This window comes from Alosa pseudoharengus, unplaced genomic scaffold, assembly GCF_046254945.1.
Source record: "Alosa pseudoharengus isolate Yale_2024_CS ecotype anadromous, Long Island Sound unplaced genomic scaffold, YU_APseudo_1.1 YU_APseudo_1.1_scf_2, whole genome shotgun sequence".
In the NCBI taxonomy this organism is placed as follows: domain Eukaryota; kingdom Metazoa; phylum Chordata; class Actinopteri; order Clupeiformes; family Clupeidae; genus Alosa; species Alosa pseudoharengus.
Window position 1 is genome coordinate 46520422 of NW_027468663.1, and position 20391 is coordinate 46540812.

Sequence of the window (20391 nt, forward strand, 5' to 3'; positions counted from 1 at the left end):
AAGCAATTCTATAAATATAGCAGTTAATTCTGAAAGGAGACCTCTTCCTTGTCTTTAGATAAATCATAGCTCTACTCCAACCAGGATATTTATACTGATTACACAAAGTCTGTCCCCAGCTTCTCTGTTGAATTGTATGGATTTGTGTACTGTAATTGCACTAGTTTATTCCTTTGAGAAGCCAGCCAATATGTTTTGTTAATATTGTTTACCTGTTCTTACAGAAATCGCAGACAAGATCTATAACCTCTTTAATGGATACACCAGTGGAAAAGAACAGCAGACAGCCTATAACACTCTCATGGACTTGGGCTCTCCCACTTTACATCGAGTGCTATATCACTATAACCAGCGCTACGAGAGCTTTGGGGAGTTCACCTGGCGATGTGAGGATGAACTGGGACCAAGGTTAGGAGCTTGTTTTATTTTTTTTTTGCTTGTGAACTGTCTGTGCAAGGATGATATGTTTGAAGATTGTCTGAGGACTGACTGAAATGCCTGAGGAATTATGAAATAGATAAGGGCTCAGTTTCCCAAAACCGTCGTAAACCAAAGAAGTTTGTAAACTGCCTCTTATGAATGTCTTTTGGTTTTCAGAGAGAGTTAAACCAAAACTTAGGTTTTCACATTGTGAAAAGATTCACGGATTTACGCACGTGTGATGCATAAATGACTAAGAGTGTCATAGTAGGAACTTCTCACTGAGGTTACCAATAGGGCATACTAGGAATTTACAGCTAAGAATACATTGATCAATCGTGCATTCTCATTCTTTATTGTATTTCATTGTGGTGTTTGATGATGGAGTGCTATGGTTGAGTATGTGCTTTGACTGCCATATCAAACAGTTTGGCTCTTTGGCATTGCAATCAAGCTGCAGGTTCGGTACCACGCAGAGCCAGGTTCAAGGTCAGGTGGGGTGACAGCTCTCTCCCTTCACGACATAGTAAATCAGCTCAGAACTGTATACATACTATTTTTCATCCTCATAGTGATGTGATCAAAACTGACATAATTGGCAAACTGGAATTGCCAGAATAGTTTCTGATTCCATCTTTTATTAAATAAAGAAGGTGAGAGCAGAGTAATGAGCAAGCTAGCCAGTGGCGTCATGCCCATTGAAGTAAAGGGGGCATGTGCCCCCTCGTATTTTTCGTCCTTGATAATTTTTTTAATCACAACTTTGTTATTTTGCTCCATAATAAGCCAGAGCCTATAATGACTCAAATGTATTCTTCTGGATGTATAATAAATATTACCAAATAGCTGAAGACTGGGGTCAGCATCAGCCCTTTTCCTAAAATTGGTATACATGTATGTTCCCATAGCATCTCACACGCACATTGAGCTTGCAATGTTTTGCTTGTGTTGAAGTGTTACAGTTAACGTTAGGCTACAATTTGAACAGTTAAACTGTTACAGTTACAGTCAATGGTGTTGAAGTGGTAAGTCGGCTAAGCAATAAATCAGCATTTAATTAGTTATCGGATGATAACAAGGCATCGCGTTGATGTCCACTTCTTGTTCTCTTCACGTAGGCTATCCTATCAGGCAGCTATACTATATGTAATCCAAAGTGTAGTGAAAAAGGATACCCATTCAAAAGCTACAGCTAGGCCTAAAGGTGTTTTATATAAATAGGATCACTACCATGATGTAGAGGGCAAGAAAATATAATAGCAGTCAGTCTAATATATTATTAGTAGTAAAATATTCAAATATATAGTGTTAACCTTACTCAGCACTGAAACCTGTCAAACTTATTTCAAAGTCCTTCATCACATGAATTAAGATAAAAATAATTTAATTTCTGAGCACCACAAAGTCAGACCTCAGCACCCACCTTTTTAATGTAAGATCGTTCTTAGGTGAGGTCACATTCCAATTTAAAATCATACCATAAAAACTGCAGTGTTACTGTTTTTAAAATCATGTGTAGGCCTAAGTGTAAGTGTGTGTGTGTGTGTGTGTGTGTGTGTGTGTGTGTGTGTGTGTGTGTGTGTGTGTGTGTGTGTGTGTGTGTGTGTAAACATGCTTTAAAGAAGTAGACTTTAAAAGCTTTTGAAATTCAATCGTCCCTGATGGTGTGTGTGTACTGTATGTGTGAGTTGTGTGTATGTGTATATGTGTGCGTGCTTGTGTGTGTGCATGACTGTGTGTGTGCATGACTGTGTGTGTGTGTGTGTGTGTGTGTGTGTGTGTGTGTGTGTGTGTGTCCGTGCTTGTGTGTTTGCATGAGTGTGTGTGTCTGTGTGTGTGTGTGTGTGTGTGTGTGCCTGCATACGTGCATGTGTGTGTGTCTTTATGTAGGCGCGTGTGTGTGTATGTGTGTGTGTCCGTGCTTGTGTGTTTGCATGAGTGTGTGTGTGTGTGTGTGTGTGTGCCTGCATACGTGCATGTGTGTGTGTCTTTATGTAGGCGCGTGTGTGTGGGTGTGTATATGTCTTTGTGAAAAAAACAAAAAAGTGGCCTCTCGCTATCGCTTACTGTATGTGAAAGTTGTAGAATACCATGGAATTATGAAATACAGATTGAAAAAAGCAGATATACGGATTGATCATTATTTCTGAGAAACTGATTATGCACTGCCTTCCCTCTCCGTCTCCTGTGCCATTTGATCAGTGCTCTTTTTAAGTTGAATTAGGGTAGTGCAAAGGTAGAAACTACTAACTACTACAAAGTACGTATTATTAACTGTTGTCTTATGTCATGGGGGGGGTCATCTTATGTGATTATGTAAACAATATGCAAACCAAAACAACTGCACCCTAGACTAAGCTATGATACAAAACAACTGCACCCTAGACTAAGCTATGATACAAAACAACTGCACCCTAGACTAAGCTATGATACAAAACAACTGCACCCTAGACTAAGCTATGATACAAAACAACTGCACCCTAGACTAAGCTATGATACGTTTTAACTAGATAAGCCCAAATGGCATCATCATGTCCCCTTCCACCCTCTCTAGAATGCATTAGGTTACATGATCACATGGAACCATGATAATGTAGCCACACAAAGGTTTTGAATATTTGCTACTTATATCTTCCACAATATCTGAACTTATTTTTTCTAAACCAATGCACAGATGTATGTTTATATGATGCATGATGGAATCAAGGAGAGTGGTGTGGGGATTATCTCACGAGTCCTGCCTGTGCTTCAGTGTGTCCCATCCTTTCTATGGTTTAATTATTTGGCAAACAAAGATTATTTCATTAAGGTCTGAAGGTTATATAATGGTCGAGTTTAAACCAAATGCAATTAAACTGCTTAGATAGTGTGTAAATTGATCTCAGTGGTAACTGACCACAGTATCCTCCAGAGCAGCCTTAGATACTCTCTCAAAAACCCATCTAAAGAAGGCTGGTATTGTAAAAGCTGAGTTAATCATTTTATAAACATTACAGTGTGTTCAATATAAAAGTTGCACACTTCCCACACAGATGCTCACCAAAAACAGGTGAACCTGATTAAAGTACTTTGGACATAAAGAACTGTAACCTTAACTCACATTGAGAATGTTTGGAGTAATTGGCTCCATCTTGGAAAGGTTTATGCTTTTGGTTGGCTTCTGACGTGTTCCATTTAAACCTACTTACATTAAAACGCAATCTTCTAGATGGAGCACACACCTTGAATGATACCAATGGTAAATAAAATCTTTTAGTCCGCAGAAGGAGACAATTTAGGAAATGAATGTTTACAATGATGTGGTAGTCAGTGGATCATTATATGGTAGTGGGGATCCTGAATTTCCCCTTGGGGATCAATAAAGTATCTATCTATCTATCTATCTAGTGACATAATTCACTTACTAAGAGAGTGGATATTTATTTCTATATTTAATATTTTAATCTTAAAAAAGCTGAGTGAGCTTGTTTGGCAACTGTGTTGTCAACCATCACATCAAGACCTGAAGTATTTCTCATTTGTGTCTGCACACTATTTATGACCAATTCTACATCCTTAGATGTATGTCATACATGACCTCATAAGTTTTAAGGACACAAACAACGTAACAAATATGCATTTGGAAAGAGATAGAAAATAAGCCATGGCAAACTTTTTGTTAAAGCCAACTCATTTGAACAACCATCTGAGATCTGACAAACTGCAAAACAACCTCCTGGGGATCCTGACAAAACTCCATTTCCATAATACCCCCCTTCCCTTTCCATGACAGTATTAGGAAATGTAATACAATTTCAATGTAAACAACAATGACAGTTTGTTTCCAGACATCCAAGAACAAAGTACCCTCAACATAGCTGCTTTTTAAAAGAGACTTGCTTGCTTGTTTTGAAGACTTCGAATTCACTGAGGTCCCCCCCATCACAACAATGTGCACCATTTAAATGCAATTTTCATTAGCTAGTCAAAATATAAGAGAATAGTGACCTTTCAGCCCCGCACTAAATATAAACCAGTCTCAGCAGTATAAACAAAATGTGGACTGAAAGTGGTGAGGTAATCACTCTACCTTTAAAGTGGATGGGAAACACTTTGCTCCCTGCCTTTTTGCACATATCGCATCTCCCTTGTAGGCCCGCCAGGGTCACCGTGGGAGACCACTCACATCGCGTGATGTCTTAGCCAAACACAGAACTCAGCAAATCTCCATCGCCACCTCCAAGCTCCTCTCTCCAATATCTTTTTTTCTTCTCTCAAATGTCATCACTGTGGGAGTACCTCTCTGTAATGGCATTAAGGATTGTTTGTTATTGCGGCCTCAGAGAAGGCTTTTGTCGGCCTGCAGATCCAGAATGGCGCACGCATGCCAGAGACACTTTCCAATCCAGAGAATGAAACCAAGATGGTGAAGTGTCAGTTCTCCTCATGAAACTCAATGGCTTCAAAGGCAATGTGATTTGAACTATTTTTGTTGCCTGAAAGACATTTTGGTGCATGACTTTTGTTCTCTCCATCTTAAATATGTTATAGGCCGCAAGAACATAACATAACACACTTCTTTCCCAAGAGAACAGATGGCATAATATACAGTACATTGACATTTATATTTGACATACATTCATATACATTTTATATGAATGATATGCGTTCTATCTGATATGGATGCTCACTGAGTATTGGACCCACGGCCTTGTTGTTGTCTGCATGTTTATTTAATCAAACATGATAGGTTATCATAACTAGTTTGCTTGTCAGGATGCTTGATTTAGGATGCTCATAGTAGGCATGTTTGCCTTGGTAACTGACCCTGGCCCTGGGATGCCTATTTTGGAGACAGCATGAATGAAAGTTAAGCGGTCATGTGACCATTGGTATGCTCAGCTATGTATGACATAGAGCAGGTTACATCTCCTGGAATGTGGAAGTGGAGTGTGTGTGGCAACTGCAGAACATCCCTGTGAGCTCATCCTGAGCATTGTTTAGACAAACATCATGTTCTAACTATCATCATGGGGTGTTTTTTTCTAAGCCACACTTGGATGATCTCTCCATTCAGTAGTCTGCTCATAGCTCAGGCAGGCCACAGCAGGACAGCTGAGTGGGAGGGGCTTAAGGTGGTATGAGAGTGTACCTTGGAAATGAGAGGCCATTTTCCACTTCCATACATGTGCAGGATTTATGGTAACAACCGTTGCTATTTGGAGACCAAAACGTACTTTCGTGAAAAATGAAAGCATAACAAACCACAGGGTTTTTTGTTTTAAGCAAATAAACATCCAGATTCTGAAAGCCACTGAAATGTGGCATGATATTGGACACATAAATACGTTTGGAGGAAAGATATAAATGGCAGAATCAGTACTAGGTCTATGCATGGGGGGAGCTTTTTTTAATTACTTTTCAGAATGAATGTGGCAATATCTAACATCATTAAGAATTCATCAAGATATTTTTTGAAGTTTTGCCATTGAACATGATTAACTATTGTCCCCCGGGCAGCATGGCTTATCAGATGCCTAACAACAGATATTTCTGAATCCAACAAATATCATATTAGGGTTTCAAAATCAAGCTTAGAATAACAAAAGAATAAAACAGATGTTGGTATGTACATGTAAAACAAATTCAGATCAAAAATGTTTTTTTTTGAAAGTTATCATTGTATTGTAATCCTTGCATTCCTAGTGTGTGTGTTCAGATTTCAATCTGGCCCCAATGTTTCTGTGATTAAATGATTAATTAGTCTATGTAATTACACTTTTATTCAGAATGTTTCACAATCAAATGCGTTATTTTAAATGTGTTAGCCTTCCAACCCTTTAACCATACTGTGAGTTGACTTCAAAACACTCGCATTATGGCTGCGCGGAGACTTGGTATTCTCTGTTTGCATTGTCGAGCCTTTGGTTTGGCTGAGTGTCGGAGTGAAGATATGTCGAAGGAATGAAGGGATCTTTCCAGCCCTGTGAATCATACCTCTGCTACAATATCCACACTGGCCCCCATCAAAATGCTCTGGTAAAACTTGCCAGGGTGGCAACTCATCTGGAGCATGTGCTCTGCAAATCATATGGCATTCCTAGCTACGACTGTTGAAAAAAAAAAACTCCTTCCTGGATACCTTGACAAACCTTCATGTATTTGTTTCACATTTTTCTGCAACTCTGTAGTGCGGGGAGAAACCGTCTGGGCTGTCATTACGATGTAAAAAGAGTCAAGCCACAGACTTTGATTTATTCATCATATCCACTGTCCAGAGTCTGATGTGCATCATTTAAGGTGGGAACAGCACATGCCTGTGTCTTAGTTGATTCAGCCCACTACTGTATTTCATAGTTAACTCACTGTGACTTTCCGTCGGTCTCATCCGCTCCTGCACTGTGAAGCAAAGCCCACAAAGACATTTGTTCCACTCTGCACCTCTGCACCACTGCGTGGATGTAACCTACACTTGGTGTCACTGGTGTAGATGTTGTGATGCCGCACATATTGCGCTGGAATAAAAAACACCTCCAGTCTCTCTGTGTAAAGGCAGGTTGTGTGCCAGAGAAAGTGCCCGTTCCACTCCCAACCTGCAGGCTGTTGGAGGATGGCTTACGTAAAACAACCGAATGGACCACTGAATGTCAAACTATGCAGCAGCAGCAAACAACAACAGAATAATAAATAAATCAGTGATTTCCTGCAAGTTTCTCCTTGCTTATGTAAATGTCATCTGGCAAAGTTGACTCATTTCAAATTAGTATGTGAATCACAGGCTCCTCTCAGTTTGCTAATTAAGGTCACAGTTCTGGTAAGCCATGTGCCACTGACTGTGATTTCTCTGCCCTTCTCCTGTTTCTGCTCTCATTCGACTTAATTACAGAATAATTGAGCATTCAGTGCAAGTGCTCAAGAACACCTTCCTTCTTTTGACATGGGGAGGTGATTTTGTAGAGACTGATATTTACATTGTGAAGGCAATAAAAAAAATCCAATAGATTCTGGGCCATTAGATTTTGGGCCAACACTATGTATAGTATATATTGTTTTCTTCATGTCTTCATTTGTATGTTTCTTCACGAGAGGAGACGCTCTAGCGACACAGTTGCATACAATTGAGAGGTTCCCAGCAGGCCTCGTGTTAACTCGGGCTTGGTGTTCTCTCTACTGCAGGAAGGCCGGCCTGATCCTCACGCAGCTGGACGAGCTGAGCGGCTGGTGTCGGGCCCTGCTGCAGGAGCCCAAGATCGGCCTCCGCCGGGCCTCACTCAAACACCTGTCCTGCCGCTACACTGACACCAAGGCGTTTGGCCTCAACTGGGTGGACCTCGGCCAAGACTTACAAAAGGCCTGCGACGAGCAGCTCCTCCCTGTGCTATACAATGACTATGGTGAGCCCAGGGAGTTATGAATGTCACAAACACACGAGATTAATCAAACGTCCCTGACAGGCTTCTTTTCCAATGTCTGTGGTCTGGATCCCTTAATGTTATATACATGGGGCTTTGTGAGATCAAACATTTTTTTTATTGTTTACTGTTTTGTTTTTGAGTAAAACTCTTAAGGTGAGACTTAAAAGGGTTACTGGAGGGATGGTTAAGACTTACATGTTTTTCAATTTTTTTATTATTATTATTATTATTTCTTTTCAATTTACCATTTATGTGAAGTTAAATACTAATCATTTCTGACTGCCTGATAATGTTGTTGTGTATATCATCCCATATAAAGTAGATACTGGGATGGCTCTCATGGGTAGACTGGTTTACTTTTTTAAAAAGAGCAGAAGAAATCCCTAGTTAGTGTGCAAATTATGTGTCTCTATGTAGTGCATATAGGTATGGAAGACTATTAAAGGATTTTATTAAAAAGATTCTGGCATAGAACTTGTACAAATAAATGATTTCGTTACATGCTGAATGTAGTATTCAAAATGAAAAGCTTCAAAATAGTATTTAAACTGATGTACAGGTCTTTTTTATGGAGGAAGAACATGCTGAAAGGTTGTGTACAGTTCAATGTGTTATATGTTTCTGTTTTTTATGACACAATATTTAAATTTGCCAAAATTGTTAGACTATTACAATTGTTAGACTATTACAATATATCGATGTCTACAATCATTACCATACCGCACTGGCAGTGGAGAATACAAATCCCAACAGTCATACGTATATACCTCTGTCAAACCACTGTCACCTTCCTTGTGAATTGAACAGTGACATCTGTGAACTGAAATGATGTTGGATATTGGGCTAACCATGCTGAAACATTGCCTTTTTCGCCATATTCAATGTAATTACAATGACAGGTGATGCCCTGATTAAACAACAAACACAAGTCAGGCCAACAGTAGGAACCTCCTGTTTGTATTCTTCTCTTGCTATTTCTACAGTAAATGGTAATGGCGTAGTAGGCAAGACCACATCGTCTCTGTGGTGCTGAATTCTAACACTAGAGTATGCTTGCTATTTTTAGGTTTACTGACATGTTGTAAGCTAATATAGTGTGCACATTTTCTTCAACCTTTGATATTAAAAATAATAATGATGATGATGATAATAATAAAGAATACAATATGAAATACAATTTCTTTGTCTCGGTGTCCTATGATTCACATGACTAAAATCCAACAAACATTTTGCTAGCGAGGCACAGTTAAGCTTCAGACTAGCTTGGATCAAATTGGACCTTGGATCAAATTTTTGCTGATGGATTTGGTGTTGTCCTAAGGATGAATTTCACAGCATCTTAACATTATGCATCAGTATCACCTTATGTCGTGCTAGCCTTATTATCACTTGATATTGATATTTTGGCAATCTATCCAAATCTGCAATCAACTCACTAACAGGCTCCACTTCCATTACAATGCTCAGATTGTGCTTGTAAAATATGAATCATTGTCCCCATGATGTAACATGTTTTTAGACAACATCTGTTTATTCTGTATGATGCTTATATCATTGTGACATACTGTAAAACACTGCCAGCAGTCATGTAAAACACTATTTCGTTTGAACCCCAACTGTACCATTGCATGATATGATGTCAAGTGAAGTACATTGCAAAGGTGTTTTGTGAACATGTCATCAAAGTTGGTAGACATCTACAGTAAATGCAATTGAAAACAGCCTTTATAAAACATTCATATATGTTTGTTAATTGTTATTAAAGCAACACCAAAGAGTTTTTTGTACCTTAAAATAATGTTTCCAAAATCGTTTCAGCGGTTCATCAACTTGTAACAGGGTGAACGGCACTTCTGCATCCGCTTTGCGGCTCTCTATCGGCTATAACCGCACTATGTAAGTTTGCCAGATCGGGTAGCGGATCTGTAGTTCGATGGAATGAGACATAAGAAACTACAAATTTTACTTGCATCTGATGTCGCAATACATCGTACTTTCATAAATCGTGCAACATATTCTACCTTGTCTGTGGACATCGTTATTTGCAAAGTCGGTGCTGGATAAACAAATTGCGTGCGTGGGACAGAGGGAAAGTTCTTTGGTGTTGCTTTAATGGCTTAGGTAGTTGTTGTAGTTTATGCTATGCAATGGTATCACCATTCATCAGTATTAAATGTGTTATGATCAACAACACATGACAATAAAACTGTGCTTCAGATAAATTTATTGATATTTCGATAGGACACAAAACAAGCTAGTACTCTCATAAATGTACTTAATATTTGTATAAAACCTCTGAAATCAGATGTACCTTACATATTCATCTAACTAGCATGTTTGCAAATTGTTCCATAAGGATAAAGGACATACATTGTTGTGTGATATGATGTTAAAATAATCTTTTACATCTACACCTACTTCTATGTTAGAGATTGTCCAAAATATATTAGTGAAGGTTTTTATAGATTAGTATAACTTTATGTGCACTTCTGAAGCACCTGCTACTTGATATACTGCTTTTGGCTACAACATGATCACCATGCCATTCTGTGATGAGAACATGACAGAGTTCATTTGTATTGCCCATCTGCGAGTTCTTTTTGTCTCATTGGAGCTGTCCATATACAGTAAATCTTTTCCCATCACTCAAAGCTGTCCTGGGTCTGTTGGTTTGCCTTTGTTCTTGTTCTCCTCTACCTCAGGATCGCGGCAAGTGCATTCATCATGATCACAGTCCACTCCAAACTGAATGACCTGTCAATAAATAATAATTTAATATCTGGTAAGTCAGTGAAAACAGTTTTGATAGTCAGTTAAAATTTTAGTCAGTAAGTATTAGTAAAAAACTGTTGGCTATCACATGATAAATTAAAAAATAATGTGCAAACATACTAATGCACTACTAAATAAAAAAAACCTCAGGAACCTTCTTGAAAGACACATGAAAAAGATGCCTGAAAGAGAAACAGGTGAAATCACTTCAAAAAGCTGGACTGTGTTGAAACGTGTGAAGTCGTGTCAAAAGGTACACCACAGGAGAAGGTGGTGAAATCATGTCTTAAGGTGCACCATGGACCAAAACTGTGAGAGACCATGAATATCTGGGAAAGGAAATCCACCAAAAGAGGTGAACAGATGAACATGTGTTTAGAATCAACGGGACGAGTTGCCAGGGTCTTGTCCAGGAAGCATGCCATCACCACAGGTTGCAAAATAAACTCAGATGCCCCGCAAAGCAGACCGTCTCAAGAAAAGTAAACATGAAATGCAACTTCAGGGGCTAGCACTGATTTCGCCCAATGTTTACGGGAGGTAATTGTTTCATTGAGGGGGTAGCAGCTGTTCAAAGTGGGGGCTGAGACCTAGATCATAGTCACCCTGTACTGCCCTGCCATTAAAACGACATTTGTTTACCATGGACAGTTTCTTTAAACGTGTCTGGTTGCTTCACTGATCAAGGTAGTTGAACTGGGAGGCAGCTGAGATTCCTTTCCAATAACATTTTAATGATGCAGGAGCACGATACCGAGGATTTCCATTCTTTTATGAACAGAGCTCAAGATTTGTTAGTTCTGGCCGCTATACGTGGTATCTTTATGACATTTCCAAGCCCGTCTCGTTTCTTCTGACACTCAAATGAAATGCCTCTGCAGGTATCCCTTATTTTACAGTCGACCCGAATTCTCAAGAATGAACACAATGCGTGTCCATGGCTTTGGGCTGCTGAGTTTGACTAGACTACAGCTGTTGAAAAAATGTATGTTGTCCATCCCATGGACAGAGCAATGGACAAAGTGAGTGAAAGTAGAAAGAGAGTCAACATGCAAGACAGAGAGAGAGAGAGAGAGCAAGAGAGCACACATCCTTCCAACAGAGTTCTACATCCTTCCATTCATTCTTTCATTTCCATTTTCCAACATCCGTGTCACTTTCACCTGGAGGGCGCCTTCGAGACCCCTTCACCAACCCTGAGTGGACGGTAAAGGCCCATTCACACCAAGAACGATAACGATAGCTATAAATAAATATCGTTCTCGTTAATATGAATGACGACGTTCACACATAAACTATAACGATAACGACATGAAGAACGATATCGTTGGGGATCACTTTCAGAGCGATTTTCAGAACGATAAAAACCTAATAGCCAATCAGAACCCATTGAATTTTAACCGTCACATTCATTAACACAAGGAGAGACTTTGTTTATCGTTGTTCAGTGTGAATGCTTTTATCGTTATGGTTATAGTTATCGTTCTTGGTGTGAATGGGCCTTAAGCGTTGTATCCTTTTCGTGTGGCACACGGGTGTGTCCAGCGTGCCGTGCGTGTGTGTACACTGGCACTGTCTCTCCGCTGGACCCACAGTGGCAGGATGCTGTCGCTGGTGGTTTATTTCGCTTTCTCAGGGCCCACTCATTAAAGGCCTGTTTTACTGTCGCCCATGACCACTGCCATCTGGCCTTCCCCTCATAAAAGAAATGTTAACTGGAGCTTTATTTACGATGACCACTCTTTCCCCTTTAACTCACTCGTTTCGAAGAGGGGGAGTCTCCCGCTGCTATAACTCATGGTGTGAAACCATGGCGAGACAAGTGGCTTTCAGTGTCGGGAATGTGAGTTTGGGGGGGGGGGGGGGGGGGGGCATTAGATCACTGAGCGAGGACATGAGGTGTGGACAGGAGGCAGATCTGAGATGGGATTACCTTTCCGGTGGAAAGCGTTGAAGGACAGCAGTCTCCGCCGTCATACTGACAGTATGCCCGGTTGTTGATGGTATCACACCAGCCGTCGCCTCCGAATGGCTAAGAAAGAAAAAAAGAAATTATGGTAGATCATTTCTCTGCTTCACACACTTTTAAAAAAAATAAAACCACATCGTTGTGGCATGGACTGCACTAGTCTGTTTTAAATTAAAAAACAGGATACAGGACAGAAACGATTATTCAAATTCCTGAGGTCCAAAAGTCTACCCAGTCCACCTCTCTCAATAAGTGATTACAGTAGCATGCTTTATTAATGGCCACTGAGCTATATATGCAGCAGGTCTGAATATGTTTCCAGCTGTGCCCGAGGAAACTTCCAAAATTCCTGTTTAGGAGTCATAGCTTCATTCGTGAGAATGCCATTAACATTTTTTTTATATAAAGTTAAAAAGAGTCCAACTGTCTACAAAGGTGCACAATTATCAGCCTTAAGTTGCAGGAAAAACCTTACAAGCGTCATAATGACAGCCTTTAACTTTTTCAACTTAACCTTCAGCCTTGCGAGCCAAAACTAAGAAAATATGGGGTGTCTGCCAAAGATACTTTTGGCTTCTTCTCAGGCCATGGAGTTCTTTCAAAGCCTTCAGGTTGTACCTGACGGCATATCACAGGGTGAGGGCAGCTGCTGAGAAGATTTCTGAGGAACTTCACCCTGGCGAAAATGTTCCTTCCTTCCCCAACCCAACTGCCAAGTCATAAACAAATATCATTTTTCATTGTTCTGTTTTGGCCTTTCAGCACTTGACAGCGATTAGGTTTGACTCTTACATGAAATGGTTTGTGCTTTTAAGTTAGTCTGGTAGACAGCTACCCCTTTTTTGTGAGGCAGTCAAAGTTTACATGGGCATTATTAGTGTTAATGTCTGCTCTAATGAAGTAGCTCCAAATAAGGGTTCCCACTTTTGTAATGCCAGTGGTTGAGGTTTGATAAGAAGCTACATATTTTGTCAGGGAATCAAATAAAAAATCAGGTTTCAACGTGAGAGCTTGAAGAAATGTGTTACAATAAATGGGAAAGGTTACAGGAATGTAGATTCCTGAGCCAGTGGGGAGCTTTTGCCAACAAACGTTAGGCTAAAGTTGAAACACTGCATACCATTTGAAAATGGACAAGGAGTGAGGCCAAAACCATCTGACCTGTGCCATGTGAACATCCGTATTTTGCCCTTGTGGCCAGGGAACAAGACAATAAAAAAATAAGATTTCGAGAGTATGACCAACTGAGCTCTTCGCATCAATATGTTTTAACATGATGTCAATACTTGTAAATTCCGTTGGCCATACAGTTTATTACAGATTAGAATTGGAACCTACTGCTGAGTTGTGATTTGTTTATTTTTCCTCCCCTCTATATGGCTAAGATTCAGCCCTCTTTCATCTTTACTCGCCTGGTGTGAGTAAGGCACATGCCTGTTTTATGTCTGAGTCACTCCCTGGATGTTTCCAGCTGATAGAGTGGTACTTCAGAGGTCTTAGGGGTTAAAGACATTGCTGATTGAACTATCATACTTAAAGTCAGGCTGGTGTGTGTGTGTGTGTGTGTGTGTGTGTGTGTGTGTGTGTGTGTGTGTTTGTGTGTGTGTGTGTGTGTGTGTGTGTTGGAGGTGGGGGGGAGGGGGGTATTTCATCATCTTAATAGTGTTAAAAGAAATTATGAGCTTCATCTATTGCGCCCATTCTTGGACATTTCCCGGATATCTGCTGGAGAGGAGGCATATTTAAAATGTCAATTTTGGCAAATTACAGCAACTTATCTTCAAAGACTTTCAAAGGCCAAAATCTAGTCCTGTCATCTGTCAACAACAGTTTTGTTAGGATTTTTTTTTCTTCTTAGGATTTTTTTTTCCTTCTAAGCAAGAATTTCAACATCACTTATGAAATATAGAACAGACGACTCATGATCTTGTTCTTTCCCAGAATGCTCCTCTAGGGATTTGGGTATCCATTTGTTATTGTCACCGTATCCAAAGTGTGATTTTAGAGGAAGTAAACTTATTGAAAATGCACCCTCAGTGACTCACACAGAGACAAAAAAAAAGAACAAAAACAAAAAAATAAAAAAACCTGTATAACAACTGTTAAACAAGGGTATCCTGGATGAGGGTTTGTTTATATTTCCAAGTATCAGAGAACAAACAGCAAACGAATATTTGCCCTGACACAGGAGACATCGAAACAACCCAAGTGTCTTTTCACCTTATGTGGCGCTTTGTGAAACGAATTCCCTAAACCTGCCATAAAACTGAAGGGGGAGGCCACGCTCCACAAGCCTGCTGACCAACCATGTCTAATGCTAGGTGAAAGATACAATAAACAAAATACACTCCATGGCAACAAGCGTTGGTGTTTTGAGGCCCCATGTTAGTGCTGGCATTGCGCTTCACTGAAGTATGCACCTCTTGATTGGGACTCCCCAGACTTCCCGAAAGGCCCCTAATTATGTTTCCCCCCCATTTCATGTGTGATGTAAACTGTTTTTAAAAATAATCTTTGCTTTTGCGTCAAAACAGTTTAGGTAACCTCTCTGGATGTATTGTTCGGAATCGATCCCAGCACCCCCACCCCTATATCCAGCCTGCACCTCACAACAATGAAGATATTCAATTGCTTTGCTTTCATATTTGTTTTGAGTTTCTGTATTTATGCGAAAATACAAAACATCTTATTTAAAGGTGAGGACTTTTAGACTCATCCTTGAATGAACATGTCTATAACTATGCAATGATTCATCCAAATTACCAATGAATTTAATGTTTGAAAAATCTTCCTCTGGCATGTTAATGATGTGCCATCACTGATATCTCTGATGTGAGTAAAGTGCTAATAATTTCCGGCATATCAGGCATTTTGGAGGAGGAAGTGCCAGCTGACGAGGATGAGGAGAGGGAGAGGGCCTCTTTGACGAGCTTGCATGAGATACCAGAGATGGCAGCAACAGTACAGTCGTACTGTTTGGGAAGATTAGAATTCAGCATGGATCATCACATTTTCAGTCTTTAGATATTCATTAGTGGTTGCTTTAACAGTGTTCTTAAATATTTGAAATATTGCAAAACAAATATTACATACATACACATTTACCTACATTTTTCTGTGGCTCAGATAACTTTCATTTGTCAAGCAGTCAGGCAACATTGAAAAAGAAAATGTTTTGTGAAAAAACACTGAACATTGTAAACAATGAGACTCAATGAGTTTTAATGTCATCCGGATATATATTTCACTGATCTATAGGCAAACCGACATGCACTTGTTGAACATACTAGATATATATTAGATTATAAAATAAGAGAAAATTCTTCTACCAAAAATAACACTGCAGCTGGTTCCAGCCGAGAACAGTTTCATCTGATACCACTTTGGTGAGAAACAACAAATCCAAAAGGTACGTACATAAACACACGAATCATCAGACAGAGGGATCAAATAATACTGATTTACTGTTTCGTCTTTTTTTAATCAGGGGGAGAACTGCCCGCTCGGCCAACGGCTTTCCACTGAGCACATCGTTGGCTCTTGTTCCTCATAGTCATTCCTCTTATCACTCAACATTCAAATGATGCTTATCAACTCCCATCAGAGCCACACAACAATTCCAGACCCCTCTGGACAAAGGTACTAGCTCTGTCAAAGCATTTCTTTTTTTCTAAGATTATTCATCACTCATTACCATGGCAATGCTGACACACCAGCTTGCACCCCTTAAAGAATAGAGCGTTGATGCCGTCCAACCTGAAGTGATGCGTAATCCTTAACACTGTGAAGTCCAGAGGGCGAGCGGCAGGACTGCACTAGGAGGTGGACTCCAAACAATACAATTTCATGCACACAGCTTTTTGATTATCTCAGGGAAAAAGATATTTGGTCAACTGCAACCGTGAAGTTGTGAGGCAATTAGAAAAAAAAAACGCTAAATGTTTACTCACTTACCTCACAGGACTGAATACAATGGATGCTCTTGGGATCTGGGTACCATTTCTTCATACCAGTGCAGACAATACTCTGTGAGGGAGAAAGAATTACTGTTGTTGTGACCCAGCAACACTTCAATCCACAAGGTAAGGGTCATTTGGATGTGAACAGCAATAATAAAAAAAATTATGACCACTCATAAATTTACATTCAACAGACCATGATAAGTCAGAGAGCTGTAGAATTGTACTGTATATCCTCTTTTTATCTGTAGAACGTATTTAGAATAACTGTCAACGAGTCTTGAATGATGTCAACATCTTTTAATGTTTTCATGCATCATGTTTTCATGTATCAACAGAGGCAAAGGTTTGGGCATGAAAACCAAAGGGCTTTTTTGTACTGTATCATTGTTCAATATTGGCGGTTCATATGAGACTAACATGATATCCCAGTTACTCTGAGCATCTTAAGTACAGTATGCACACCGCACACCATTACGTTATGCGCACTCCCTCCAAGAGCACAAGAGCATGGCTGCACAATAAGCAAAGCAAGCCCGTTTCGTTTCCCTCAGGACAAGCGGCTATTTTGTCCAAGTTACAGAACATGGCAAAGCTCTCACATGTGTTCATCTGGCCTCGACTGTCGGGGTAGGCTGTTCGCAAGGGTTTCCAGGAACACGGGTCCCCCATCTAAGATCCATCTCCCCTTTTCCATGGCCTTTATTCCATCATTGTTACCCCAACTGACAAATACTTGGACGACGTTCTTGGAAAGCCGAGCTGATCTAATGCTCTGACACCCCAGAATCAACACAGACGAAGGCTGTCACCTTGAGGAGCCCTTGGCGTGGTGTGTGGCATTGGATTCCCCCCCTACGGCCCCTCCACCCGCCCACCCGCCTCCCACTCTCCCCTTATCTATCTCTTTGTGGACAGAGCGGTCATATTTTAGCCCACAGATGAGGCCAGACAGGGTCAACGCTCGCTTTCACAATGACGGTGGTGCGGGGAATCTAGACCTGATTTGGCAGGAGGCACCAGGCAAACACAATCCCACATATCACTCGGAGGTGCCAACAATGTGACTCAACCGATCAAACTCCAATCCAAACTATTCACTTTTGAGGTTCCTTTGCGCCTTGGGGTAAACGTGTGACCACCCAACTACTCGTCAGAGGGCAGCTCACTACACTCAATTTGTACGTAGAGTGATTCTAGGAATCCTTAAACAGCGTCAGGCATTCTTGAAGACAAAACAAAAAACCCGCTACCCACACCGAAGCCTTGGAATCCATCGCCATAAAAAAGCTTGGTGAGCTTCAAGTGATCTGGAATAACAGTGCTGTGATGTATTGTGCAAGCAGGAGAAATACCTTCAGACCAGCTTTTTGTGTACGCACACACACCACACGCACACGCACACACACACACACACACACACACACACACACACACACACATACAGTACTTCACTTCAGTTGTTGACTGAACTTGCGGATTAAAATGAGTAACAGATGGCCGCAAGCAATAATCCTTTAAGTTGCCTTTAAAATTTGCCACAAATAGCATTGTTTACACTGTGGCTGCTTACGAGGTACAACATAAAATATATCATGAAACATGATGAGAGTCAAATAATTAAAAAAAACAGCCATTTTGGTAGGACAGCACCACCAGTAATCCAGCCAAAGCAAATGAGACAGAGCTAGAAGTAAGTAAATCCCACTCACCTCAACTTTGCTGGGTAGCATCCAGTGCTTGACTGTGTCAGCAGTGGTCCCATTGGTCAACACCACTGGGTCGCTCAAGGCCACAATGCATGTTGGGTAGCAAACAGCACCTGTAAGGACACAACGCGTGGGCTTTCCTTAACTCAGGTCAGCATGAATGGAAATGTATTTGTCTGCAAACATCCACAACTCTCCAAAATAGCCTACTTTTCCAGTTCAATGGCTTGACAAGACATGACAGTTTGCGTCATGAGCAAACGCAGAACTGTTCTCCAAAAAAGGCTTGGATGCTAACACACTGTCGAGTGAGTTATTATGGGCTATGTTTAATCCTGTCTGAGTTTAAAGGAAAGGAAAAGGAATAGCAATAGAAAGAAAGAAAAACATCATTGCATTTTCAGTAGCTTTTATGCAGGCATACTGACCAATACTGTAGCCATCTTCACACATGTACTCCACCAAGTTGAGGTCAGCTGGCGGAAGACAATCGCCCTCTATATTTTTGCACATGTGCAAGTCCTCCGTCCATCGCCCGTCTTTTGTGCAGCGAATCGAGTGCTGTTTGGACAAAGTTTGAATTCTGGATTTGTACGCTGCTTGCATCATATAGTGAAGAGAACACAAGAGGGAATCTCGTTTGATCTGTATGCTCACACATGAGACCAGGTTGAGTGCTGCAATTCATCATTTCACCATAACTCACAACCCTGAGGACTCTTTCCATTTTGCACAACAATTTTACACAGTTAAGGAAAATATAAAGAAATCACTGCATATTTTTGCACACATAACCTTCAACTGAAATATTGACAGATATGACTGCCAAAACCAACAGGTCCACCACAAAGTTCTACAAAATTTACTGAACCAGGGCATCAATACAAAAAAGAACTGCAGTTGTTAAGGAATTCCTTGCCCTTCATATGCAGAAATGCAGTATTTTGCCCATGGAAAAGTTGCATTGCAACTACATTGTACTGCACTTTACTGCAAAATGCAGTATTTTGGACATGAAACTGCTTTGTGCTGCATTGTACTTCAGAATAACTGCAGATTAACTATAAATCCTGCGTTATGCCCTCTGTGTCATAATATGATGGGGAGAACACTGTGACGGCACCTTCTCTGCGAGTCCGGGACAGTGGAGAGTGCAGACCGTGTCAAAGTCCAGGCCGTTGGTGCAGGTGTACATGCCCTCGAACATGGCGGGCAGCGCAGGGCACGAGACCGGGACGCAGCTGCCCGTCTCCCATCGGCCGCCCTCCAGACACTCCAGCTTCAGGAACCTCCTGAGAGAAAGAACGGAGGCGACAGAGCGCCGCGTTTAACAACAACAAACCACAACCATAAGCAGCAGCACTGCAAGGGGCACAAGGCTTATAAAAACAGATCATCTGCTTGAGCATCTGCTACTGTTTAAACGTCTCACTAAGACATCTGTGTGAGTCGTCCCGAGTGCTGCTGGAATAACATTAAAGTTGTGCAGTGAGATGCGTTCGCTTAATGAATTTAAGGCAACATTGCGTAACTGCACATCTGTTCAAACTTTAGAAAGAGAACCCTCACTCAACAAGACAGTGTGCCATGTTCTTCACATTTCAGTCATTTTTGTAAGTGGCGGCGAGTCGTGCTGCTGTTGGTCTACATGTCGACATAATCAAATACATTCGAGAGAGACATTAATGAAGACCATTAGTAAACCATTTATAAGTCTTGCTGGCGATCATATGTGCCATTAATGCCTAATTAGAAGTCGTTAAAACTCATTCGCATATTTTTACAGCAGGTTTAGTGACTCATAAAGGCATGGCAGGTGCAAATGTTTGCCCTTTCCAACATTTTTATGCTGTGCTAAAAATTATCATCAGACTTGAAAGAACTGACCTCGTCAACCTCACTCGACAATGTCAGCACACACAGTCAAAAGATATTGCTGACATGAATGAAATTTAGTAATGAACCTGTGAAAAAGGTGAGTTTTATATTAACACAAAATACTTCATTAGAAATCATGTGAAGCAATCCGGTAATGAGCTGAGTTATATGTTCTATGAAATTTATCAGCATAGATATAAAACTGAAGCCACAGTTAGCCCACAATGAGTCTAAAAATACCCCCAGTATAAAGACCCAAATGTTTATGGTTCCGAAAGATCTCACTTCAT

The 20391-nt window shown here is 40.5% G+C and overlaps 2 protein-coding genes across 2 annotated transcripts in view; one reads left to right on the top strand and one right to left on the bottom strand.

Annotated features, from left to right (window-relative positions):
- astn1 (astrotactin 1) overlaps positions 1–8903 on the top strand; it is a 208475-nt gene extending 199572 nt beyond the window's left edge. Inside the window, exons 24-25 of the mRNA XM_076293301.1 lie at positions 225–408; positions 7576–8903. Of these exons, the coding sequence (XP_076149416.1) occupies positions 225–408; positions 7576–7813 (422 nt within the window). The 3' untranslated portion in view covers positions 7814–8903. The remainder of the gene's footprint in view (positions 1–224; positions 409–7575) is intronic.
- A 779-nt stretch (positions 8904–9682) lies between these two features.
- Positions 9683–20391, bottom strand: part of pappa2 (pappalysin 2) — a 46436-nt gene continuing 35727 nt past the window's right edge. Inside the window, exons 18-23 of the mRNA XM_076295229.1 lie at positions 19347–19515; positions 18652–18784; positions 18227–18336; positions 16510–16581; positions 12520–12618; positions 9683–10568 (exon numbers count right to left, since the gene is read on the bottom strand). Of these exons, the coding sequence (XP_076151344.1) occupies positions 10461–10568; positions 12520–12618; positions 16510–16581; positions 18227–18336; positions 18652–18784; positions 19347–19515 (691 nt within the window). The 3' untranslated portion in view covers positions 9683–10460. The remainder of the gene's footprint in view (positions 10569–12519; positions 12619–16509; positions 16582–18226; positions 18337–18651; positions 18785–19346; positions 19516–20391) is intronic.